Below are 26,887 nucleotides of genomic sequence, written 5' to 3'. Positions count from 1 at the left end.
TGCTGCACTTTATTAACCCCGCTGAAGTTAAGCCAGCACCACAATCTGTCAATATAATTTAGAACCCTTTTAGCGTAATAAATCTTGAAATGGATCTAAAAAAATGCACATAAATCTAGCAAACAATTTTTGAGGTAATTGAAATTTAGCAGAGATGTGTGCCAGGGCTAATGATCGTGGGTTCAGGGTCAACCCTTTATAAACTGATGATAAACATTTATAGAATTGATATAACGTTGGTTACTATGAGAATATTTACACTACATTTTAATTTAAGTATTTATTTATGTATAAAAGCTATAATAACTTATAACACGTCTTAAAAAAATGCAGATTATAAGACCCTATTAAGATTATTATGAAGTATCTAAGCATTTATAAATACCTTTTAAGATATCTAGTACATTTTACCTTTAAAAGAGATAAACAAGGTAGTAAGAAGTGAGAATTTATAAGCACCTTCTTTAAGATCTTTGAGATATTTAAAATATTTTACCTTTTAAAGAGATATACATCTTTTAAATCCTTATGTACCAAGAAGAAGTAGCTATAAAATGTTGAATTTCTCGGCACTGCTGAGGAGTGCGAGTTCACCTTTGGCTTGAAAAAGTGCGAGAAGAAAGGATGCAGCCAGGAGAAGCTGCTGGGGAGGAGTGGGAGTTGCGGGGAAATGCAGGTGACCCGGCCACTTGAGTCCCCTGAAGTGGACGGGGCGAAAAGCTGTCAAGTGGCATTAATAACAAAAGCCATCTCAGAGATACGGGATAAGCACCTGAAAGTATGCGCTTTCTGTCCCCTCTGGCCCTTCAGCCTTTACTTCCTTTCACATTTCGCTACGCTTTCAATTCGATTGGCGGACGGACGACTTTGAATTATGCTAATTTACTTTTATCGCTTCGCCGGCAAAGTCAATTTAATTGTAATTTTCCAACGCGCAACGCATTTTAGTTTTATTTCCGTCCGTCCGGCGCTCTTTTCAATTTCTGCCCGTCGCGTCTTGCATTTTCATGAGAAATAATTTAATTTGCCTTTTCCACTTCGACGTCCACTTTTCAAACTTTGCTTTTGCCACTTCCTTTTGCCAGCTTAGTTGTCCGCCTCCGTTTTTTATATACCATATATATAGCAAATATATATATATATATCTGTCTGCGGCTCCCCTCCTCGGCCGTGTATCATTTGGAAATTCAAAGCTCGTACTATTTTTCCCTTATTATTGAAAAGGCGGGAAAGGAAAAAGTTGGGGCCAGGCGCATAAAAGTGCCATGGAAAGTAGCTGCCAGCCGGGCCCTTTTGCAATAATGCGATTGGGGGCGCGAACTGCCACGCTTTGCCGGATTCCGGTCCGCTCTTTCCGCTCCACTCGCCCCGCCCCCTTCCGGTCCAGTCCAGACTCCATAACCCCAGTCGCATCCGCCCACGCCGCCACTGTCTAAGTGGAAAAAAGGTTTTGTCACGGCTAAGCACTTTTCAAATTCACAAGGGTCGCCCCCAACGCCAACGGCAGCTGCTGTCCGTTGTCCGTTGTCCGTTGTCCGTTGTCCGGAGTCCACTGTCCGTAACTCGCTGTCCGGAGACCAAGGGTCTCCCAGCCACAGGCCGCAAACCGCCAAGCGGCTTTCGTCTCGCCCACTTTTCAGTACCTCCTTTTTACGGCTTTTCGGGGTATAATATGGTTGGTAAAATATAACTTGAAATATTTTTGGGGTTCAAAGACTTGTTAAATTGAAATCTTTTTGATTATGAATTTTAAGCCTGTGGTTAAGAAATTAACTTACATATTCACTAACTAAATATTATTAATTTAAAAAACGTTCAAAGTTAATTTACGTTTTTTAAAAAAAAGTACCAAGTTTACCTAAAATTAAAGTAAATCTATTTATTGTTTTTTTATTTTTTTTAGAAAATTATATACATTTTATAAAATAGGTATTGTAATTTATGAAAAATAAAAATAATTATTTGAATGCTTTTAAACTTACTCCAGGGTGTTTTGCCGTCTAGACACCTTTGTGATTTTGTTTATTTCATTTGATTTCAATAGCTTATACACAAATTTTATGGCTGAGGGCGAAGCTGTCGGCTGAGCTGTAAAGTTTTATCATTATAATTGCAACAAACTGGGGACTCGAAGGCTATTGAAACATCTGGTCAAGGGCTAATGATAAAAGAATCTGGTGAGATAAAGGAAATAAACCCAGTTTTTAAGTGTTTATGGTTAAGCAATGATGCCAAGTAAGTCAAACCCGTTGGTAACGTATTTTGGGCTAATGATGAAAAACAAAGATTAAGGATATAGGATTAAGTATAAAGGGGACAAGTGTTTTAAGATAACAGATAATTTTTGAAAGAAGCCTTAATTATTATTAAGTTGAAAAGATTTCTGCCATATATAAGCTAAGTATTTTAAACAAATTATACAAAACGTAATTAACTCTGAAACTCTTGAGTTCTGCGCGTAATGACCTTCCGACTCCATTGTTTTACTTAGTCGCGGTTCAAAATTTGTCACAAATGCCACTTGATCCGCGAGGAGCCCTCATCAGCGGAACCCACGCCCCAAGGAGTTCCTTGCAGCACTCCCCTTAACCCCTTCTCGCCCCGCCCTTAACCCCCTGTAGCATCCTTATCTCCCGCAGAACTCGACAAATGAAAGGGTCGCAATGACAACTCAATGAAAAAGTTAGGCATGCAAACTAAGGGCCGGGATGTGAAGAGCAGTGAAAGCAGGAACATGAAGTTTGATATCATTAAAGGCCACTTATGTGTCAAATGCAACACAGCCGCAATGACAGTGGCAGTGGCTGAGGCAGGACTCGCAGGATTCGAAGGACTCGCAGGGAGACGGGCACCAAGAAGTCGACGGCACACTTAAATGTCATTGAAATTGAAGCTCACTTGACAAGTAATGCTGGCGCAACACAGCCGACTCCCCATATACGCGCGTATGTGCAGTGCACCCACGCCCCTGGCCAGAAGGGGGGTTAACTTAAGTCAACTACACAAAAGCCATGTCAGCAGACGCTGACAGAACCGCCCCAAAGCCTGTCTCGCCTTTATAAAACTCGCCTGTGTGTGCGGCAAAATGTTCTGGCTTTTTTCCTGGCTAAGCCCGGGAAGATTGACATTATCTGAGGGCCTGAGTGATTTGCCAGCAAATGGGAAGAGGAACCACAAATCCAAGGTAGCAGCGTAAAACGAAGCTCTTAATACCCTGATCGATCCATGATGAGATGATACAGTGATGTAGGAAAAAGCACTAATCCCCTATGTTTAACTATGAAACTTAATTAATTAGTTTGAGATCCAACAGAAAAAACTGGTTTTCCTAATGAATGATTCAATAAAAGGCTCTCTTGAATAATGTATAAACCATTTAATTTTATCAGCTTAAAAAAATTGTAGTATTTTATTGCTCGAAAAATGGTTTAAAACAAAATCCTTAGATGCTGACTAAGGACCGTTTCATGTCTACATAAACCCCTTTTTCAATTAAACTGTGGACGAGAAAACGGCCCTAAGACTGCGCTTAATTTATAGAGCAGAAAATGTCTATTTAACCGAGTTTTCCACTTAACGACAACACTATAATTCCCCTTTTGAAATCATAAAAAAAGGGAATAAGCGGCGACGAAGAGTTGACTGTCGCATAATTTTCATAATTGCATTGCCACGCATCAACGGAAATTGTGTGGCGCCAACAAGTCGATGTCAATAATTGCCTGGCAGTCCTGGATGTCCTTCGGCTGATGCTGCTGCTCCTGTTCCAATCTCTACCCACCCCGTCCTTCATCCGTTTGCCATTTACCATTTACAATTCACCATCACCATCACCATAACCATCGCCATCTCCACCCGGCCAACGTGTCGTATGCGTAACCGCGCTGCATTCATCCTGCGGTCGAGCAATTTAAAAGCCACAAAAATGCATTAAAATCCGAGTGTGCGCATAAATTATTGCAGTTTCATTAACAAACATTTTCAGAACGCTCTATGCAACGGCCTCCGCTCGCTGCACTCGTAATTAATCCCATGGCCGACTACTCATATTAAATGTGGGCTTAACTGATTTATGGTTTAAACAATTTGCCACTTATCAATGCGCCCAGGTAGGTGGAATGACCGGCCGCAATATTTCCCGAGAACTCAATAAAAGTCAATGAAGCGTGCCAAATGAAGTCGGGGCTGCCTCGATTCCACAGGGTCTAAGTTTAGTTTTTGGCGAAACGAGCCACAATTTACCAGCTGAACGGGTCCAGAAAGTCTGCCAAAAACGATTAATTCCGCCAGCCGGAGGTGGGAGTTAAAAACTTTCGACCTACGCAGGGAAATTATCACAAACTATATCGGCCATTTGTGAGTTTTGAATCGGTAAGCTGCTAACCCTTTGAAACTTCCACAATTAACACATTTGGCCTGCTAGCGTGGGGCGGCAGCAACAAGTGCTGCTCCTTTGGTTTCGACAATGAACTTTACCCGCTGACTCACTGCTGCAAAGGCACTGAGAGAAATTGTACCCTACTAAGCTGGAAATGGTGAGGTAATGTTTAAAATATGCTAGTATTCAGGCATCAACCTTTAAAAATTATGATAACCGTATCATATTTTACGTATCATATGTTACAGATATGTAATGTACATAATTATATTTTCACATACCCTTAATACCCTTCAAGTCTTGCTTAAATGTTTAATTGTGTATATCAGTTTTGAATAGTATAATTATATAATAAATATCTTCAACATTACTTAAATAAGTATTTTAAAAATTTTAGCGTAAAGGCTATCATAAACATTAAATAAAATTATTATAGACTATGATTTTGCTAAAATTGATCATGAAAGAAAGGTATTTAAATATTACCGGAATTTCTCCGAGTGTGGGTGACTTTGCAGGACTGCTGCTGCTTCCTTGGTTGTTGCTGCTGTTGTAATATAATAAAACGCTTATTAAATTTTGCCGCTGTTATAACAAGCTGAGCAAGCACAGCCCACAAAATTGCTGCCCTGGGTGGCCGCAGCGCCACGCTTCCGATTCGTCCTTCATCTGGCAGTTGGTTCTTTACACTTTGCTCCTGGCTCTGAATTCTAGGATCCTGGATGCTGGTTCCTGGATGCTGGGTGCCGAATGCTGCTCTATTTCTTGGCTTGATGATAATGATGCGGTTTTGTTATGGCTTTTTGTTGGCACGGGCACTGCCATCATCATCGGCACCACCATCACCGCACCACCGCCGCCCCTCAGTTGCGGTTTGCACCACTCAACAAGGAAAGCAGACTTTCCCCCACCCAAATACTCATCTACATCGACCGACCCCTCTCGACTAGGAAAAACTTTTCGTGTACTGGCAAACACTTTTTCCTTACACAACCCCCCAAATGCTGTTGTTATTCTTGTTGCATTTGTGGCGACCGGGAAAAGTTCAGGGTATCCATTGCTGGGCAAATTTGCGGGGCCGTGAAAAGTCGAAAGGATAAGCATCCAAGTGGGAGTGGTCTGTATTAGCATTGTGCCAGCAATGGCAGCTTAAATAATTTGCCTATTTTCGGGTCTTCTTTATTGTTGTGGCATAATTATGTTTTAATGACACTTTAAGCGCCATTTATAACAGCTCACAGGGGCGAAGTGTGTGGCGTGAAAGCTTAATCAACCTGAAATGAGTTCCGAAACTTTTGAAAACCCAAGGCGGTGGCAACTATTTTGGGGTCTTAAGGGTAATTATGCTTAGGCCCGTAACTTTCGGTGTGAAAAGCCACAGAAACTAAACAAAAGTTGCGGGCTAATCAGGTGAACAATGGAATATTTAAACTCAATGATAACTAAATTGAATACTATACATCAAGCAATAAAGGCAATCTATTTAAGAGTTAATTATTTATTGTTGATAAAATTATGATGACTAACATTATTAGTTAAATAGTATCTTAAATGTTTTCCTAACTACAGACTTGTTCAGAAAAAATCCTAAACATTTTAATTTATACTATACTTTATTTATTTTTCTCTTTTGAAGTATCTTTGGTAGGATTTCCATAAAGATGTTTTAATTAAGAACATGCTCTCCATCAAACACTATCATAAATACCCGTAACCCGTTCATAAGACCGCCTACCACCGGATGATAAATAAATCGCTGGCCAGCCATAAAACTTCCTTATGCCAACTTGAGTTCTATTCATTCAAACGCAACAAGACCTCTATGCAAAGGGGCTATTAAGCTCGTAAATCTAAAATTAAATGCCGAGATAAGCGGACTACGTAAATTATGCCATTTGCAGAGACCCGAGTTCGCAGCAAACAATTTCCGAGCCGTAAAGGCGCAAAAAAGCAGCACACTCCCTGCCACATGCCACATTACATTATAACTTGGCAAAAAGCAACAGGAATTCGAAGGCAAAAACAGCACCAATAGCTATATTGTTCATACCAAATCCTTGGGCCTGTTTCGCCGCCAAATTATAACAATTTCGCCATTTATCTGAGAGCATCTCATAAATGGCCAAAGTCATTTGTTTAGGCGTGCATACTCACACACTCATTTCGGGATAAGCAAACTGGTGTCCTGACTCTTGTTTATGGGTGTCAGCTAATAATTCACTTAAGCTCTGTTGCATGAAATGCTTTTAAATTTAATTACAAGGCATTTTCTCCACACGGCACTCGGGCGTATACGCAATATCCCTGCTAAGCAGTTAGAGCATGTGAGAAACATGGCTTTGCTAGTACATACTTGGCAGAAATATTAATGACAGGGCAAATATGTTTGCCAGGCAATCGAGTTATGCAACTTCATTTGGCGCACGGCGATGATTTATCGGTCGAGATATATGTACTGGGAAAAAATATAGAGTTTGTGGGCTACGGGCAATTAGAATATCAATCTTAATTTGGATTCGGAAATTGATAGGAACAAGCAAAGGGTAAAAAATCCTATTCCTTAATTTAGTTATAAATAAATATATTTAAAAGATTTACCAAAAGCGTTTGAGGCATGGCATTTTCTAAAGGTTTTGGTTGAACATTGATAATAACATTTAAAGAACATCCCTTAGTTTTAATCTACATTTTTTTCTCATTTGCAAACTATTAATAAAGGACATAACATATTTAACATTTTTATAAAAGAAATATATTCTACCTTTTTAGAATTTCCTTTGATTTATTTCATATATTTTTTCTAGAGTTTACTAAGAACATCGTGCATAGAAGTATTACAAGCTTAATCTAGTAATTTCATAGATTTATCCCCATTCAGTGCCTGTTTGACCTGCGGCAATGAAGAAAATCGAGTTGATTCATCAATTTCGGCGAGGTGAGCGCATCATAATGCCTTTCACCCTTCGGCTATTATGATGTGGCGGGAAAAGCGGAATAGCCCTCCACATTCGGCATGATATATGAAAATCATAATGCGCTTTGACAGCCGTAACCCTCGAGAGCCTCTCACTCGCCCGCATTTGTGTCTAAATAAGTGGCATCCAATGCGAGCTGGTTCGTTCGCTTTCCGTTTGCCCTAGGTCAAGTATTTTTTGAAAACTTTTCAAGCGCCGGAAGTGGAAAATCTCCGCCGCAGTCGACGTCGAAAGAGCGCGCATGCGCATGGTTTTTGTTGACAGCAGAGGGAAAGCAACACGTGCTTGCCAATATTTTGCGGGTGTTTTGGGTGGGAAAAATGAAGGGTAAACAAATAAATAAACAACAACAGAATGTGTGAGTGCAAAACTGAATGACAGTTTACGCTAAAAGTCGCGTAGTAAAATATGACAAAAAAAATGTGGGACGTTGTGTTGGTTATTTTGGGTGGTTTTTTTTTGGGTGGGGATTCTGTTGGCATGTGTATCATGCTTTATGTAGCATAACTTTTGGCGCCAAAGTGGCATTCGTGCAGCGGACAGTCGGCGTGATTTATGATGTCACATGTCGCCGCAGAGGTGATGAAGTGCCCAATGCAGTCGGAATGCAGTAAAAGCGGATTTAACATTCAATGGCAGGGCAGCGTAATAAATACAAATAGAAAGCTGATGCATGATATACGAGTTAGATGTTGTGCTTATTTTATTCTCGCACAAATACCAGGCTGAGAAGTGCTATATCACATTTTGCTTTGTGTTCAACGCTGTCGAATGGGGATCTATATATTTTTGTCACATATTTATGATACAAAAAGTTTTGTATAACCCAAGGTATACTTTAAAAAATAAGTTTTAGAAGTTATAGACTATTAAAAATATTAAAAAAATATAAAACTGTTTCAAATTTTTATAATCCTTTAAATATTGCGCGATAAGAATAAATAAAAACCGTAGGTATGTATTATCAAGATTTTAATGTATTCTTTAAAACATTAACTTATTTAATTGCTGATTTTTTGTTAATATTTTTTAACACTTACTTATCTTAGATTATAAAAATTAAATACAACAATATTTTTTGGGGATATAATGTGACTAAGTAAGCCATGCTAAGCGGAATTCTTTAAAAATATATGATTAAATGACATGGTATTAAAATTTACCTTTTATTGTTATAGTGACTTTATAAATATTTAAAAAGTCCTTTAATAAAAGATACATGTAGATATCCTTGTAGCAGTCATTCACGGAAATGTCAACAGCCGCAGAGCAACAACAAGTGAACACCACCCACTACGCCCCCTCGCACTCACTCTCTTTCGCTTCTCTTTTGGCTCCCCATATTACATTTTTCTCTTCCCAGCTCCCCAAAGGATAAAGCCAGACAGATAGTTAAGAGCGAGGAGGTCCTGAGAGAGAAGAGAAATGCCGAAGGATGCGCTGACGTCGGCGCAGCGTTGACTGCTCTGCCAACGTCTCAGTCGGCGTCGTTCAATTGTGGGCCACGAGTGGCAACAGTTGCAGTAACGGCCCCAAAAGTGGGAGGCGCTGGGTGGGCGGGTTAATGGGTGGTCCTGCTTGAAAGTGGGGCTGTGTGTGTGTGCCAAACGATTACGCTGACAGAGATAAGCCAAAGCGACAGGACGAGGGCAGCGCTGCGACGCAGCTGCGACGTTGGCAGCGCAGGACGACTCTAGGATTCAGTCATTGCCGGCGTTTCGAACTGTTTGGACGTGTCAAGCGGACGAAATCGGGATTTCGCCAATAGTTGCCAGCGGTAGTGTTTTAGTATTAGTTAAGCATCGGCCCACACACACACACACACTCGTACTCACACACACAAACAAGGATAAACTATCCCGGCGAGTGTGCGTGTGTGTTAGGCACTATTTGGGGATTTAATGGAAAAAGCATTAATGGATGCTGCCTCTGGGAATGACTGTAGTGCCAACGGTGATAGTGGCCAGTGCACGAGTGTGTGGGCGAGTGTGTGCCGGCATAAAGGGATAAATACACAGAAAATAATAATCAAAATTATCAATATTAATAGCTGATTATAAATATTTAGTTTCATACACTTCTGTTCTATTAAAAACTATAAGACAAATATAAAAAAAAAGTTTTTCACGTCATTACATATGACATTTTTCTATTTTTACAAAGTTTCATAGATATTATAAGGTTTAATAAGGAGATCTTAATCATTATTACATGTTATAAAATTAACCAATGATTTCAAATTAATAAAAAATTGCCATCACTTAAAAATCAATTTATATTATCAAATTCAAAAGTGGGTAAACTTTAGTAATTTAGGAAAAACTTTAAAAATTTTAAAAGAACTTGCAAATATTTTTTTATTTTACCATTTTGATTATTAAAATTTTTAATTATAAAGAAAAAGTTTTCAGTGGAAGATTCTTTTACGAAATTAATAACATTTTTACTAGTAGTTCAGAAGAAATATTAAACAAATTATAAATTACTAAAAGCATTGATTTTTAAGAAGATTAAGTCTCAGGTCCTAAAAATTCTCCCTGTGCATCCATCAATGTTTCGGCATCTGTGAGATTTTAATGTGTATGTGTGCCGCTGCCTAAAACTATGCAGCGCAATTTTGAAGCTGACATTTTGTTTGCTCGCCCCTATATATGGATGTGCGTGTGTGTTGGCCCGTGAGTGGTGTTTGGTTTTATCGTGGATTTTACTGACTTCACGGGTTATTTGTCCGCCCGAATGTGTTCATAAAAAATGTAACAAAAGTGGATTTTCGCTGGGCCGCCTGAAACGCTTACGCTTTGTGTACACACGGGCTGCTAACATCCTAACGGAACCGGAAACGGAAGCTGCTGGTGCATACACAAAACCCACACACACACAAACACACCCACACACTCACCGTCAAACAGCGAAAAACGGACCCCTGGCAAGTGGATAAAGTAAATTGAATAAAAGGTGAAATAATTTGAGCGCTAAGCAGGCCGAATGTTGGCTAATGGAAAAGTGTGAAAAAGGTTTTTGTTGGCCAAGTGAAACCCCCATTCCCCCGAACCCCGATCAAAAGAGGTCCAAAGGAAAGACCGGGAAAAACACCGGCGAATATTTTCGTTTTGGGGGAAAAATGCAAATGTAGCGTTGACTTTTTGCGGGAATTTATGGAGCGGCAAATTGAATCGAATGGCCACCGAGATGTCAGCGATGACGTGCCGTGAAGCATGTGCCTTGCGATTATCAAAGTGTGATAAAAGTGCGGCAACAATGGCCAAAAGAAAGTGGAGGAAAAAGTCCGAAAAAAATGGCAGAGAAATGGAGGAGGGAATACGGGGAATCGCAAGTCCATAAAAATTTACCGTCTATGCACTGCGTATAATTTATGGTCGCGATTCCTTCTCTTTTCTCCAACGTTTCTCCATATTTTTTGCGGGCAAACCACCTTTTTGGCAATTGTTGAATGCAGCCGCAGAATATGCCATGATTTTTTTCCGTTCCACCATCTAGCATATGTAAGCTGCCAGACATATGTGTTAGTGTTCCGGGCAAACTGCCAAAAATAATAAAATCACAATCCCATGCCAGACGACCATCCCACCATATAAGCAAGGGATCCTGCTGCCAGGACGAAGCATTTTTGGGAACTGCAAGATAACGAGGTAATATCACTGAATGATTCCCAGTTTTCGCCGCTTGTTTGTTGCTTAGTCTAAGCAAATTGAGTTGCCATCTTCGCTTGGCCAACAAAAATTGGTTTGCTTTTTCGGTTTTGCTTTCTCTCATTTTTGGGTTTTTGCTTCTGGGATGGTAGCCGCAAGCTGTTGAATTATGCATTGCCCGGAGATAAGCTGGAAATGTTGCACAAGGCTGCCAATTCCAGTTCGACTGGCCATCGGGGGCTTTCGCCTGGCTGTGTGGGGGATCCATTAAATTTTAATCTCGGAAAATATTTGTATGCAACGGGTGCGACTGTGGAGCCAATCTTGAAGAGTTATCCCAGATAGCGAGCGCACAAAGCAAAAGGAATGTGGTCAAGGGAAAAATTTACATTTTATTGGAAATTCTATTCGAATCGGTTGAGTTTCACACACAAAAAAAAGGAAACCCACCTTTTCTTCATTTTCCTGAGTGCCACTGCATTCTGCTATTCTGTTTGATAGCAACTTGGCTTCCAACATTTTCTAAGGTTTGCAGTTTTTATGAAATGTGTGCATTTATATCATTTTTACTCTCCTTGCACATCTTAAACTTAACTTAATATAATTCCTGCAAATACCTAATGTTGCCTTTAAGAAGGCAGCAGATTTTCGCTTTTTATCCAGTCCACTGAACTTCCTAGAAGATATAATCGTCGCTGTCATTACAGCTGCATTTAGCGGTCTCATTACGTTTTTATGTCTTCCACATTCACGGCAAATTACTTCCTCATTTGACACCTCCAGCAGCTATCAAGCGGAAAATTTTAAAGAGTTGTGAGCAGAGTTCGCTGCCAGCGGTTGTACCAATTAAATTTATTTGTTGGACCAGCCAGCGATGTCACCGCCATGGCCAACGTCCTCGCAATACACTCAAGTCAACTTTATTCATAATAACAACAAGGACCCCTCGCTGCACGACAGCATAGTCAGTGCACAGAGAAAAATTATCCTAAACCAATATTAAAATTTCCAAAAATGTCTACAAATGTTCAATATACTTTATGAAGACTACACAATAAAATTGAACATGAAAATTAAAAAGTATCTTAAAGATATACATTTAAAGAGTAGATATTGTAGAGTAGGTATTGGTAATATCGACTTATTTTTAAAGAACATCTTATATTTTTTACTGTGCATCAACAGCGACTAAACAAAGGCACTCGAAAACGCCCGAGGGCCAAGAACAAAGATACAGCGGCATCCCAGAAAGCTCGGGGGTTTGTCAATGTGACAATGCAGCATCGCTGAACCGTTGGCTGTGGAACCCTCGCAGATATATGTACGAACGTATCTGTAGAATCCGGATCCCAAAGGGCGGACGGCTGCAACGGCAGGCGATGAACAATAGAAAGTTGCCATGGCAGAAAAAATATGCGCGCCCATTACATTTTGTTGCCGTGCCTCATTTTTCTTGTTGCCCTTCTAGACAACCGCTGTTGTGCCCGAATTGATGTTATATAAAAGGTGGCCAAACATTTGTAGGGACACGCGATATCGGGGAAGGGGGGAGGGGGGGACCGGGGGCAATGTGAATGGGTCGGGCAGGGCGAAATGTTATTAGGTGGCTCGTCGCCTTTGCATTTCCGGTGGCCCATCCTCGGAAGCCATTCCCAGCTGTAGAAAGCCACAGTGAAAGAAATCTTGTATATAATTATATTTTGAAAAAATTTGAGATTAAATATAATTAAAAATATTTCTTTGCTATTAAGTTGCAATATAACATTATTTTGTAGATGATCTAATTGGAATTTATTCATATCATAAGGTTTAAAAGTGTTGAAGTTGTGTTTATTTGGACAGAAACTTACTAGTCCTTTGAAAGATTTTAAAATAAGTTGAAAATGGAACATTATATGAAACAAATTACTACAACTATATGGATCTTTTAAGAGTATTATTAAAAATTTTTATACACAGAGAAAACAAATTTATTAAAGTATTACACTATGAAATTTGATGGTTTTAAGAAAAGTCCTATGGCAAATCTAAAATTGATATGAAAAAGTTTTGAAAATATTTATCAATATGTTTTCAAACATTTCTTATCTACAAATCAAAAACAATTAGTGATCGTACTTCTCCTCTCTCCTTTTAAATTTCCAGTGTAGTCTTAGCCTCATTTCAGTTCGGTTCATCCTGAACTATAGACCAGGTCGGGAGTACATTGTTCCAGTGTCCGTTTTGTTTCGCAGCCATGGTATACGACAGTACTGCTATAGTAGCTATAGCTCTGGCCATTTACTAGAACGTGGTCCGCGACGGATGCTCTTTGACTTGCGGCCAAGAGCCTTTGTTGGCTATAACCAAAGAGTTGCACTTCAGTCTCGGCGAGTGCAAATGGATCCATTGTTCCGGGACTTTCGCATTAGGCCCGAGCGCAGGGATCCTGAAGTGGGTGTAGCCTACAGGAAATTGCGGGGGTGCCGAGGAATGGGGACCGGCTTTAAGTCACCTTTAAACCCCCGGCTGACAGGAAGTCGGGCATATAAATTGCCAAGCTGTCAACCAGCGCTAAACGCAAACACATCCGCCCCAAAGTGCTGCGAATATGTACTATACTTGTACTTGTTCCCATACGTATATGCAACACCTTTTGCATGCGAGAACAAAAAGAAAACAAACATTGCAGGTGACGAGCATTAAAACGATTCAACAGCTCCGTCTCAAAGCAAGAAAAATTATATTGCTTAACGCCTGCAACACCGGCCCTCATGAGGCACAGCCCACTGCCTACTGCCAACCGACCTACTCCCACTCCTTTCACCGGATAAGGGCGTGGCAGCAGCGGATGCAGCAACGTTTAACCTCAGCCAGGACATAAGAGGATCACTGTAAAAAATGCACTTAACTTGGACATTTAACAATTAAAAAAAAAGCTTTATAATGTTTTATGATATATCATATATAATATGTTATATATCATATATATCATATACATATGTTAATTATCATATATCATATCCATAAATATATATGAAGGGTGTATTTTCTCAGACTAATTTCTCCAAATTTATTATAGTATGAATATTTCAGTAATATCTCTAAACCTTATAAGCATTTTTTGAGCTTAGATCAACAATAGTTTATAAAAATCTTTTAACATTGAACAGCAATTGTTAGGCTTAGATCGCATTTTAAATAAATAATACCTAAATAATAAATTATACCTTTTTAAATATATATTTTTTGTAAGCATACCAATTTTTAAAATCGGAAATGCACTTCTGATTGCACTTTTTCCCCCAGTGTTTTTGGAATCAGGGGGTGATTTTCGCTCGACTGCCTCGGCAACACATGAAGGCATGACCACGTTGCCTTTGAATTGTTGCCGTCGCTATTGCTTTTGCTGTTTGTTGTGGCGTTCCGCACTTAAAGCCTTTCACGCCACACAAATCGTGGAGTGGGGCAAAGAGGTGAGAAATAAAAAATGAAAACATCCATCCACTCGTGAGCTCAAGGTGCATGCTGAGCAAAGGACTCCCGAGGAGTATCCGTTGCATTGGCTAGCGTTCCGCAATGGGAAGTGGCCTGTTTTCGGGGATTCCATTGTGCAAGATTGATTGCCCGCTACGAATTGTTTCCACGTTGCCGGAGATGAACCCAATGTGGCTAATGGATGAGCTCAGGGAAAGAATCAGAGGGCTCTTATCACCTTTTATTAGATTTTTACAAAATACAGCATTTTAGTCATTTTTTTCGGAATAAATCAAGGGAAAATTTAACAAGGAATTTAAAACGTTGATAACACAATTTTCCATTGTCGTTTGATTTTATGACTGCATTTTGACTTTTAATTTTATTTTCCAAAAGAGAATTTAAATACATCCGTAAAATAATGCCTGAAATGACAGCACTTTGGAGCTTAAAAGTTAGTTGTAAAATGGTTTATTCATTGTCAATTACGAAAATGTTGGTAGCAGCCAGCCAGAGAGTCAAAAAATAACTGCTAAATTCGCCCAACTGGATTACCAAAGCAAATAAACAGTTGTTATAATCAACGCCGCACACATAACACTAAAATAAATAAACAAGGGCAGAACTCAGTTACAAAAAGCTTATATAATCCAGAGTGACACAACTAAAGCGGCGTCCACATATTTAGTGTCAAATTTGCTGACAGTTAGCAGTTATGACACCCGACACACAAGCCAAAGTAATCGCTTTGCGAGGGCGCAGGACGAAGGACGAGGGGTGCAGGATGAGGGGTGCAGGATGTGGCTGGTATCCTGTCAGTTGAGGCTGGCCCACCTCCGCCGGCAGAGGGATCCCGAAGTCAGACAGTTGGACGGGACAAAGGCGTGCAAAATAAAAACTCATTAAAAATGAAAGAGCTAACACCCACACGCAGCCCCTTTTCTGTGTGTGTGTGTGTGTCTTTCTGCAAGGACTCTAAGGACGATGCCGTCCAAGTGCTGAGCAAAGAAGCGAATTGCTCGTGGCAAATCGCTCAACAAAAGACGCTCCCAGAATAAACAAATCATTTTAAATTCTCAATTAAATGCAAACAGAGATGCCTCCGCCCATATGTGCCGTCTGAAAAGGTGTCAAGTTGCAAACATTAAAAGAACTCTTCAGTGTGACCCTCACGCCTACATTCCCGCCCCTTTGAAAATTCTTAGCACACACCAGCCTCGAAAATACACAGAAAATTAAGATTTATCTACAAGATTTAGGATTTCACATCGAGAACAAGATTTGGCGGTTCTAAAACAATGTTTTCGTGGGCATAGGACACCAAAGCTTCGATTTTTCATTAATATTTTGAGTTTCATAAAAAAATATTTTTTAGGCCTAAGACATTTAGATCAAAAATTATATTTTTTTTAAGAAGTATGGTATTTTTAATTTTAAGTTCTTTTAACGATTCAATTCCAATACTTACTTTATTTATTGTTTGCTTTAATTGATTTTAGATTAACATATTATATTTAAAAATAAATGTTTAATTAAAGTCTAAAACATTTATTTATTACAAAATCCACAGTTTTGTTTGTATAATAAAATTAATGTGTAAATAAATTCCAGAAAATTAGTTTGGATTAAAAATCACAACGTTGTTCATTAAACTATAGACTCAATTTACTATACTTTAAGGACTGATAACCTTCTAAAATTCTTTCATATTTCCCCAAAATCTTTTCTGTGTACAATCCAATGCCTGTCGATTGTGTGTAATGGGTGTCATGATGATGTTTATTTAGTCGCTAAGCTAAGTGCCCGACTGGCTAAGGAAACGAGAAGGAAAATCGAGATGGGCGGCAAAGGATTCGGCTCGGCGCTTTTCGCCCGGCTGTTGAACCCCTGCTCCTCGACCTCAAAACATGTTTATGTCTTCTTCATTGTAGTCGGCAGCCCGTGCGAGGGGTAAACTTGGCCCGGGCCATTCCGAATAAAATTTAATGATGGCAAAAGTCATTCATTTCGTATGCTCGCTCATAAATACTCGTTAAATGTATTTGCCAAGAGCTCTACAGCAATGCAAACGCAGGATTTCCCTCGCTTTCTGTATGTTCTGTATGTGTGTTTTCTGCATGCGAAGGTTGCTTCTGTTGGGGGTAGATATTACGAGAATAGGAGCCCCCAATTCAGAGTACTGATGTTGATTTCTCGCCTCTGTCGTCATGTGTTTTCAAGTTTCGGTATATTTATATAGCACTTTGTGTATTCTGTATTTCAAATTGTTGTAATTGTCCTTTGGATTGTTTACATAGCTCCATTTGAAAATCGCTGAATAAGCCCATAACCTTTATATTGCAAATGATTTGAACTTGACATGAAAATGGGATACTAAGTTCTTTAAAGTTTAAAATTCAAATATTCATTTTCGGTTTTTATAAGCTGCAGAATTAATTTCACAAATTCGTTTTGAATCTGCAATTCATAGAAATAAATATTGTAGACATCAAAAAATCAAAACGAAAATCCCTGAAAGCTTAAGCAACACACGTAACGAAATTAAATCTAAAGCAATCCTTTTGAGCGTATTTATTTTAATTTGACTTATCCCAATTTAGTTGTCCATGCAGACTTCTGCCATATACGTATGTATAATTGCTGAACTAACTTATTTTGCTTTAAAAATGCAAACTTTTACATTTTCGGCAGCCAAACAATAGAAGGAAAACATTTTCATAATGCATATGTAAATTAAACTGTTGGCTTTCGTCTTCTATGCATTTCAGGTGGCTGAACAACATCAGAAACGACTGAAAATTTCCCCCAAATAGAAACTGAAATAATAACAGCAGCAAGGGGCTTAAACAAAAGCCAAACATAAGCAAAGCCACACAGAAAGAGCAGTATATGTTCATATTGGAAAAACAAACAAGCCGGATACAAGGAGAAGCTGCTGGAAAAATAAACGAGTCTAAATTTAATTTCCTGCAGGCCACACATTGGATTTTCATGCAACGATATGAGTTTATTAGAGCCTCCTTGTCTTGCCCTGACAAAAGGTGAGTTTTTTAAGACAAGATAACTCAGATTTATAGGGGTTATTTATTAAAGTGCATACCTAAGAAAAGTATTCGCCATGAAATTTAGAAATTTGTTGTCAATGCCAAGAGTGAATTTAAACAAAATAAATTTAAATAAATTGTTTTCTAAACTATACATTTCTTAAATGCAGGGTGAATATTTACTTGACAAATCAAATTACAATTTAATTTGTATTACTTGAATAATCAAAAGATAATGAAAAGACTTAACCATTCCCTTATTCTATTTTTAAGTTAACACTTTATGTTAAACTTAATTTAGTTTGAACAAATTTTAAGGGCTACTTGTGCATTTTCCTTATATTTTTTCGAGTACTTAAAATGATTACAAATTGGGTCTTTGAAATGAATAAATAAATCATATTACTATCAAGTACTAACTGACAATCTTCTATTTTTTTTAGTGGCTGTAGCCTTCAGCCAGCTAAAACTGTATAAACATATCAAAAAAGTTGGCTGCAGGTTGCAACCGCTAAGTCGCTTCCAAGTGGCTTGGCTTAGCAGTCAAGTGCCGCCTAATGTGAGTCTGAATATGCATATGAATATGAATGTGAATCTGAATCTGAATCAAGCGCTCGCTGGCGGCTGGCGAAATGAAGCCGAAGCCAAATTAACCGCATTTATGAGTTGCACTCGTACACGGGTTGCACAAAATACATCCACACACATATTCATGGCGAAATGCCGGCAGCTGTGGCGGCATTAAAGTTTTAAACAAGCTATATGGCGACAATGTTGGTAATTAACCTACCACCCTTTTTAGCGCTGCTTTTGGGAGCGTTGCTGCTGGCGGTCCTTGCCACGCCCCTTTTGGCCACAAGCGGCTTACGGGTGCCCACATTCCTGCTGGAGCCCGCTCCCCGGCTGCTCTTCGGCAACGACACGGGCGCCCAGGTGACCTGTACCGCCCACGGCAGCCCGCCGCCCCTCGTGTCCTGGGTCCTGCGGGACGGATCGCTGGCCACCCAGGTGCCGGGCCTCAGGTAAGTTCCTGCGGTCTCCGCCACATTGCACTTGTGTAGTAATAAGCGGATGTGAGCCACGTACACTGGGGGGAAAAGGTGACATTTTAATTAACATTTAGTAAAGAATAATTAAAATTATTTTACCTAACAATACTTTTAGGATTGAAAAGTGTTACCAAAGATTATACACTGTCAAGGGAAAAGCTTTTTACACTTTTAAGATATTTAAAAAATAGAACATTGGGCAAGTGTGGAAGCAATTTTTTCAATTTTTAGATATTCAAAAAAAGTTAAACATAATCTTTTGAAGTAGAAACTTCGTATAGTATAAAATATTAGAAAATATTTAACATATGAAATTTATTAATGGTTAAAAAATGCAATAATATGTTATTGAAGTGTTCAGACTTTCGTGGACTAAATAATTAAAGAACGCATTGTATTTATTATAAGAAATGCAGTAGGTAAAAAGTGTGTAAAAAGTATCTTAAAAATCTGTAAACAAACTTGTAGAGCTATCTTTTAATACAAAATGTATCTTAAGGTACACAAAAAGTGTTAGCACACAAAATACTTCAAAAATTCTGAATAATGTTTGTTTTAAATTAGTTAAGTGACTTAGAAATCCATATTTCCATCCATAATTTCTTGCAAGTGTACCTGTTATTGTTGGTAGTTTGCGGTCGTAAGTATGTGTCGTTTGGCTTCCTGGCGGCGGTTTCGGAAGTCACATTCCTGCGGCTTCAGTTTTGCGGGTGGCATTAAAGTTATTTTCCGAATTGCTTCGTTTTAATTGACATTGCGCAAAGACAACGTCGCGAAAAGCTGTGAAAATCAATGTTAACAGACGCATGCCGCCTGCCACCTTCCTCGTTTTCCTCTTGCGGCCACATTTTCAATGAAAATGCTTGACAGGCAGGAGAAAAACAACACTGCGGGGGAGGCAGACAAAAGACGTGCTTTTGGTTTTGTTGCCTGAAAAGGCCAAAGAAATTACACAAAAGTAATGCAACCAAGTTGCAGACGCAGCAGAACTCATGTACACACAGATGAGGGGAAAATAATAGGTATTTTCTATCTCTAAATTCTTCTATCCAAGTAAACTAAACAAGGATACAAGGATAAGAAATATTAATATAAATAAAATGACAAAAATATTTATTTTTAAAATTGTAATGTTATTACAGTTTAAGATCACAAGACTTATTAAAATCTTAGCTAAGATAACAGATCCCTTTTTAGAGCTATATTGTTTTCCAAGATTGTTTATCTCTCCCTTGGCTTTTCCTACATATATATTTTCCTCTGTTAGTGACATGTTTGCAAACATTTAAAATATTAAAAACGCAGTCTTTGCCGGATGACAAGTTAAATGCGAATGTACACACGCGTTTGGCATTAATCAAAGCGAGTACATTAGTTGCCCACACAAGTAAGACCTTAATTTGCGGTTATTTTGTTGGAATCCATTAGTCGAAGCTGGTAAAAAATAAAAAATTAACGCACTTGGCAAAAGGCACTACAGGTATTTGCATATATGCAACTCTTTGTTTGTTTGCTTTCGGTTTAGAGCTCTCTGTTAACAAATTGCCGCTGATCCATTGTACGGGCTCTTAAACGGATTATTATATAACGAGAAAAAATAATAAACAAATATATGGAAATAACAGCAAACGCATAAAGCAGATAAATCGTAAAAATAGCGCAATTGCTATGGCACGACCCGAAAATAAATACGGAGATAAAAATGTATAAACTCACCGCGCCGCCGTTCACATATGGCAACAAATTTACTAAAAGAATTTTTATGTTTCGCAAAATGAAATGTCATTTCAAATACGTGATCTGGCCCACAGACACAGGCACATCCGTAAAACCGGGGATTTCAGGCGACTATACGAGTGTATATATGTCGACGACTGTCAGACTGGCAGACCCGAAAAAACCAAAAAAAAAAAAGATAAAATAGAAATGGTAGACAAAACTCAGTTGCGATGGCAGTGCATAGAAATGAAACAAAATTTATTTTAAGCTACTAAAGAGCATGGCTGAGTTCAAGTGACGAGTATATAGGACGTGTACTTATCTGCTGCACCGACGGACGGATGGATGGACTGGTCGGATGACTCCGAAAAATGGAAAACGGACAGGGAACATGGTGCATGGAGCACGGAGCTCGGAGCACGGAACTCCGAGCACGGAGTCATCCAGCTCTTTTTCCTCTGTGCACTCCATGCAAACGCAATAGACGTAAACAAATTGCTGGCACTTAAACATTTTTGAAAACAGCGCTTGATGAAGTTTTCCCTTTTTCGGTTGATGTTGGTTCACTCGTTGTCCTCGGCATCAGCATTCAGTGTGCCACATCAGGACAAGCCAAGCCAAAAAAACCATCTAGCTGCATGGAGAAAAATTGCGATAGTTTATGAGGATCGATTTGGGGAAATCTAAACATATATCTATCATTTAGTTTTACAAATTTCGCATAAATATAGATACCACAAACTATAAGATACATTCTAGCATGAACTCTATAATTGTTTCTTAAGTTTTCCTTGAGCTCGTTTTAAATTCTCTTTTAAGATATTGAAGAAATATCCTTAAGGCCATATTCTTTCAATCTAAGTAAATTCTTTCATAAAAAATATACAAGTTGTTGAAGAGTTATTTATAGTTTCTTTGAGTGCACTCAACGCTGTCATCATAGCTTGTTAGCCCCGACTGCAACTGCAGTTGAGATGATTAGCGGTACTGAGACTGCAACTGCATTTGGAGTGCCGAGGAGGTTGGCAGTGTGGCCTCCATGACTTATGTGATGGGAAGCTTGATGGGTTTCGGGCTGATTCAGAGCCACAGAGCTAATCAAATGCATTAAAGCCCTGCGGAGGACTTAAAGTTTGATCTGGCAAATCATGTTTAGCTGACATGGGGATTGGAAAACAAGACGGAAAACACAGGCAACTTGCTAAAAGCAAAATGACTAGGTAATATCAGAAAAATCTGACACAAAATGGCACTCTTTCGTTGAGTTGCTTAAAAAATAAATTTCGAAATATTAAAATATATACAATTTTGTTTACAAAGGTACTTTTCACACGTTGCATTTCAAAGAAGCAGGAGCTTAGGCCGTTTCACATCATTTGAGATCAACATGCATACACCCCGGCATTAAGCTTATTGCATTTTTATGTAAATTCACACTTTGCGAGCCATGTACTTGCTGCTGTAAAAAAATACACGCCAGCAAATGGCAGCCACTTTGCTGTCGCTTTTGTGGAGCAAATTTGTGCGCCACGTTCGCCATTCCCAAATGCAAATAAATAAATAAATATGTAAAAGAAAACCCCGAAAGAATGTGCCCACTAAAATATTGCATTTCGCCGTTCGCCGGCGATGCTTTTGTACTTGCAGGAAAATATCAGGCAACGGCACCCTGCACTTCCCACCGTTCCTGGCGCAATATTATCGCACGGATGTGCACGAGGCCACCTACAGATGTCGGGCGAGCAACGAGGCGGGCACCGTCCTCAGTCGCAATGTTCAGGTGCAGGCAGGTGAGTGTAATGTGCTATGGTATAGCGCCATGGCATAGATCTTGGTAGGGGTAGGTGGTGCGCTATGCCCTATAAGTACGGGCGGAGCGCCAAGTGGCTGGTCGCCCATTGGCGAGGAGTGCGGAGTGCGCCATTAACATTACTTACTGGAGTCTCGAGGTGAGGAGAGCAGTGCTGCCAACTGTGGATTACAAAAAACAGAGCCCAAATCATGAATTATAATAATAATAATATAACATCAGTTTTATTGCGTACTTTACCTTATTTTACAAGAAATTATTGTGTAAGTCTCTAAATTTTTAAGACTACATTGACCAATAAGTTATTAGCAATAACTAAAAATTATACTTCAATGTTTGTATTGTTTCATGTATTTATTTGAATCCAGAAAAATTTTAACATCTTGTTTTTCCAACTATAAGGTAAAACACATTTCATACATTTCTTGTGGGTGAAACAAATAGCTTACATTACTTAGAATAAAAATCCAAAACCTTTAAGAAGTGTATTCTTTGCATAAGTTCAACTTGAAAATTTTATTTATCTTCTTTACTTTAGAAAAATTTAAACAATTGTAATCTTACTTACTAGCATTAAATTTTAATCAATTTCTTACTTTCTGGTTAATAAACAAAAACTTTAAGTGATAACTATTAACAATGCTAAAGTTTTGCAATAAGTGTTTACAAACTATATGGACTGAAGTTTATATATGATCTAGTAAAACACCCGGAAGTGTTATTTATATCCATAGATATTTTCTTTTAATGGTAAAATTATCCTTATTTCAAAGTGATTAGATATTTTGTTTAATGGTAAAATGATCCTACATTTAATGTGCCGCTAAAGTTTATGATTACATCTCTTTTTCAATGGTCCCCTAGAATGAATGATATTGTATTGGTTTTTTTTTTTTTGTTAGAATCCTGATTTAACTCCATTATAGCCAAGTTGTCAGCACTGCCGAAGCAAAGAGATAGTGGGCCGCATTATGTTGACAACATTTTGAAGCTGCTCACGTTCGCTGTACTGGCATTCTTTACGATTCTGCTTTCTGGCAGCCCCTGGGATGTCACCTGGCCGCCACTCCTCTCCCCGCCCATCTATTCCACTTCATATAACATTAATATCCTGTGAATCTCCTGCCAACTCTTGAGCAGTGATCGATGCGACAAACTTGGCCAGCAGCTGCAACTTTCTGGGGTCTCTCTGAAATTAACTTAATTATTTTGTGCACTCGCTGTTTGCACTGCCTGTTAATGCTTGACCTCGAAAACGGGGCACGTCGTTCGTATTTGCACAGCCTGGCCTTAAGTAAACACAATCCACCCAATCCCCATCCGATCCCCCTCTGGGGGGCCCAGAGAAAAAACCAACGTTGCATGATAGTCGCTTAAAATCTCATTCAATATTTACACTTTGCATTTTCCATGTGTATCATCTGTGTCACTCCGTTTTCCACTCGCTGTGTCGCTTTTCCTTCGAGTATTTTGGCTGCTCTTCAACTTCCGCTTTGCATGTAATTTCGAGCAATTTCATTCATTTAAACGGCAGCCATTCTGCATTGTACGGTGGTCCGTTTATTGGGCCCCGTTTTCAGATCCAGTTCCAGTTCCATCGGGGCTGCCAGCCATGGATTGTACTACCCGAAAGCGTTTTATGGGCCCAGGCTCATCTGTATGCGCAGTTTGCGCCGGCGAGCAGACAGTAGCGTTTGTTGACTTTTATTCGCCCCATCCTGCACTCACAGCTGCGGTGAAAATAATAGCAGCAAATCGACTTTATTTCATAATTTATTAATTGGTTCTTCCACACATTAATTTTCTATAATGGATCATTAACTTTATGAGACTCGTTTAATTTTGAGAATTTATTTACCCTAATATATTTAGTTAAACTCTGTATCCGGAGAACTCTAGAGTTTCCAAGTAATAAAGCACATTATAAAATATAAAAAAATAAGTTAAAATATTCGATTTTTAGGCACTTCTTGAATAAATTTTATTATCTGTATTTGGAATCCTAAATAGTCTTCAACAATATATACCATATTAAAAAGGTTTTGGAAAATTTCATATATTTTATTTACGAGTTTTTACAAATGAACATATAAACATAATTTATCAACATTTTTTTAACCATTTGTGAGTGGAGTCAAACCTTAAAAATAGATAGATTTTTTTCCAAAATAAATTTTTGGTTTTGATGATTGGTAAATAATAATAATAACTTCTTAAAATGTTTTGAGAAACTTGATTTCATTCTTCTTTCTTTTTCAAATATATCTATAAATGAGATAAAACAAATACCTGTGCTATTATCACAACCGCGACTGTAGTTCCTGGCCAGTCGTCCTCTGATTTCTTTTGGTACTTCTGTAAACGGTTCGCTTTCTTTTTGCCCTCGCTCTTTTAGTGGTCCGTCGTCAATTCCATGTGCACGTGGAAAACACTGAAGTCTATTTGGGAAATTCGGCGTTGATTAAGTGCGCCATACCGGAATATGTGCGGCCCTATGTCCGCGTGGCCAGTTGGCATCGTGGCGAGGAGATACTGCTGCCGGATCTGTCGGATGTCGGTGAGTGTTGCCACATTTTAACAGGCGAGGGAGTTTATCGGCAGCTGAAATTTATGTGTCCACGATTCGGTTTTTTATTGTTGCTGGCCAACAGCAATGGGACTGCATTTTTTGCAGCAGCAACAACGGGGGCGTATGACATTTATTGGCGAATGTTGCGTATACGCAGCGGGTGCCGGGGCAGCGAACTTTGATTTTTCCCCCTGCAATTGTCAATCTATGTGACCTGAGTTTATGATTTCCGAACAGCGGGTCGCTATGTGGTCCTGGCCGCCTCCGGGGATCTCTATGTGCGTTCCGTGCGTGCCGAGGATGGTCTGATGAAGTTCAGCTGCCTGGTGACGAATACCCTGAACGGCGAGCGACAACGAAGCGATGCTGTGATGCTTCAGGTCAAAGGTAAGCTTAGGATAAATATACCAAGAAATACAGAAAATATACACAAAGTATCTCATTATAATCTATAATCTTACTACTACTTACCCATCTTAATGTAATACATTTCCGCAGAGCTTAGCAAGAATCTGGCTCCCCGAACCACCCAGAAACCAGTGATGGAGATTCACGTGGAGCGTGGCAACGATGTTCACCTACCGTGCAACATCCAGGGCAATCCATTCCCCATATTTACGTGAGTTAACCGACTTTCAGGCCTGCTTTGTGCGAAGGGTTGGGATGGGCGTACTAGTATCTGTATCCAAGTATCTACGCAGCTGGCAATAAAATAACATCACGAGGTTCCGGCCTGGAGATTATAGACAGCCCTTAAGTGCATTTGAATGTTTGCCTGGGGATGCTGTCTTTATTGCATATTAGGGACTGATGTTTTAGTGCTAATTAGGTGGCTTCATGGTCGGAACGAGGTCATGTGCTAATAGCCAAAGAAAAAACAAACTAATAAAGGCACTGAGACTGAAAAGCCAGTACCCACACACACATGGTATTCGAGTAACTTAATCATCTTGTTTACCCACTCACAATGGATCGGCTTTCGGAAGCCAACACTTTGCTGGCCAAACAATAAAAAGCAATTTCAGTCCAAGAAAGTTGGGCCAATGGCACATATCAAGTAACCCCTGACTTGAGCTCTTCACAGATAATTAGCAAAATAAAACAGTTGGCAGGGCCCCTCTCTCTATAGGGTGGCATAATTTAACAGTCTGTTTCACTTAGCAGGGCTTATTAAAATTTCATGCAGTTCTAAACACTTGAAGAGCCCCTCACGAATAAACGAATATATGTATGTGATTCTTTTTTATAGAGGACACATTCGCGACAAGGACGCAGACAGCTGAAAAACAAAAACACAAGATATATATGCAAAGAGCAAAGTTCTCGGTGGGAAAACATAAACGCTGAGCCAGACGAGAAAAGTGTCTGAGATATTTCACGAGGAAAAGTCGAGGGAATTTCCAAACTGATTACTATAAACGCTGGAGAAGGGCGATAATTTTGTTTTCAGCATAAGTTCAAGCGTGGCAGGAATAATAAACTAAGTTGCTGGGTTTTATTGATTTCGTGTGTGATTCTGTGTAACTGATTGGGTTTCCATCTTGTGTTTGCCCAAGAGCAATCTGAATTTCAAATCAACAAAGAGTTTGGGCCTTAGTAAGCCAAAGAAAGTAGGAGAGCTTTTATTGCAAGTAATCAGAAAATCATTAATGGAAAACTTTTGTAGATTCTTAATGCGTAAATCATATATACAATAAAACAAGTCCTCTAGTTGTTTAAAATTCCTTAAATCGCTCATAATATTTTTTATGTTCGATTTTATTTGACCTCGTTTTTGTACCTATCCTCGGGAAGTAATAAATATAGCGAACAAATAAAACTGGTTTTATTGATTTGCCTTTGCCAGCATGTGATACAGATACTGTTTGCAGTTTTTGTTTGACTCCTCGTCAAACCCAAATTTAAATCAATAAAGAGCTTGTGCCTTTAGCAGAAGCCTTTGCCATCCAGCTTTACGTATATATGCTCTCTGATTTATAGCTGGTATCGCGTTTCCGACTCGGCAGCCCTCTATCCCATACCCTCGTCACAGCGAGTGATACTTTCGCGCACACTGCTGCTCATCAAAAATGCTGACGAACGCGATGCGGGCAAGTGGGTAAGTAACCGTCAAACTGCCAACCGCTGGCAATCTGTATAAATTGTATATGCAGTGCTTTGAGGCACAGAATACAGTTGAACTTCCCAAAGTTAAAAATGTCATAAAGCAAACGAAGTTGGTGGGAAATCACCCATTA

General features: G+C 39.1%; 2 protein-coding genes across 5 annotated transcripts in view; one reads left to right on the top strand and one right to left on the bottom strand.

The window, feature by feature from the left end:
* The window catches only part of RpS3 (ribosomal protein S3), a 261,493-nt gene that overhangs the window by 131,194 nt on the left and 103,412 nt on the right, over window positions 1-26,887 (bottom strand). The window lies entirely within an intron of this gene.
* The window catches only part of Dscam3 (Down syndrome cell adhesion molecule 3), a 36,689-nt gene continuing 18,837 nt past the window's right edge, over window positions 9,036-26,887 (top strand). For 3 of the 4 annotated variants that reach the window (XM_065865922.2, XM_065865924.2, XM_065865925.2), the window contains exons 1-9: window positions 9,063-9,130; window positions 10,852-11,003; window positions 17,228-17,500; window positions 18,306-18,525; window positions 21,919-22,061; window positions 24,477-24,638; window positions 24,888-25,037; window positions 25,149-25,269; window positions 26,631-26,748. In XM_065865922.2, the coding sequence (XP_065721994.2) occupies window positions 17,461-17,500; window positions 18,306-18,525; window positions 21,919-22,061; window positions 24,477-24,638; window positions 24,888-25,037; window positions 25,149-25,269; window positions 26,631-26,748 (954 nt within the window). In that variant the 5' untranslated portion in view covers window positions 9,063-9,130; window positions 10,852-11,003; window positions 17,228-17,460. Of the gene's footprint in view, window positions 9,131-10,851; window positions 11,004-17,227; window positions 17,501-18,305; window positions 18,526-21,918; window positions 22,062-24,476; window positions 24,639-24,887; window positions 25,038-25,148; window positions 25,270-26,630; window positions 26,749-26,887 lie in introns of all 4 variants that reach the window. The other variant, XM_065865923.2, reaches the window with a different exon arrangement.

The sequence above is a fragment of the Drosophila suzukii genome, chromosome 3 (assembly GCF_043229965.1).
Source record: "Drosophila suzukii chromosome 3, CBGP_Dsuzu_IsoJpt1.0, whole genome shotgun sequence".
Classification (NCBI taxonomy): domain Eukaryota; kingdom Metazoa; phylum Arthropoda; class Insecta; order Diptera; family Drosophilidae; genus Drosophila; species Drosophila suzukii.
Note: the sequence above shows the minus strand (reverse complement) of the source record. Positions and strands in the feature narration are given on the sequence as shown.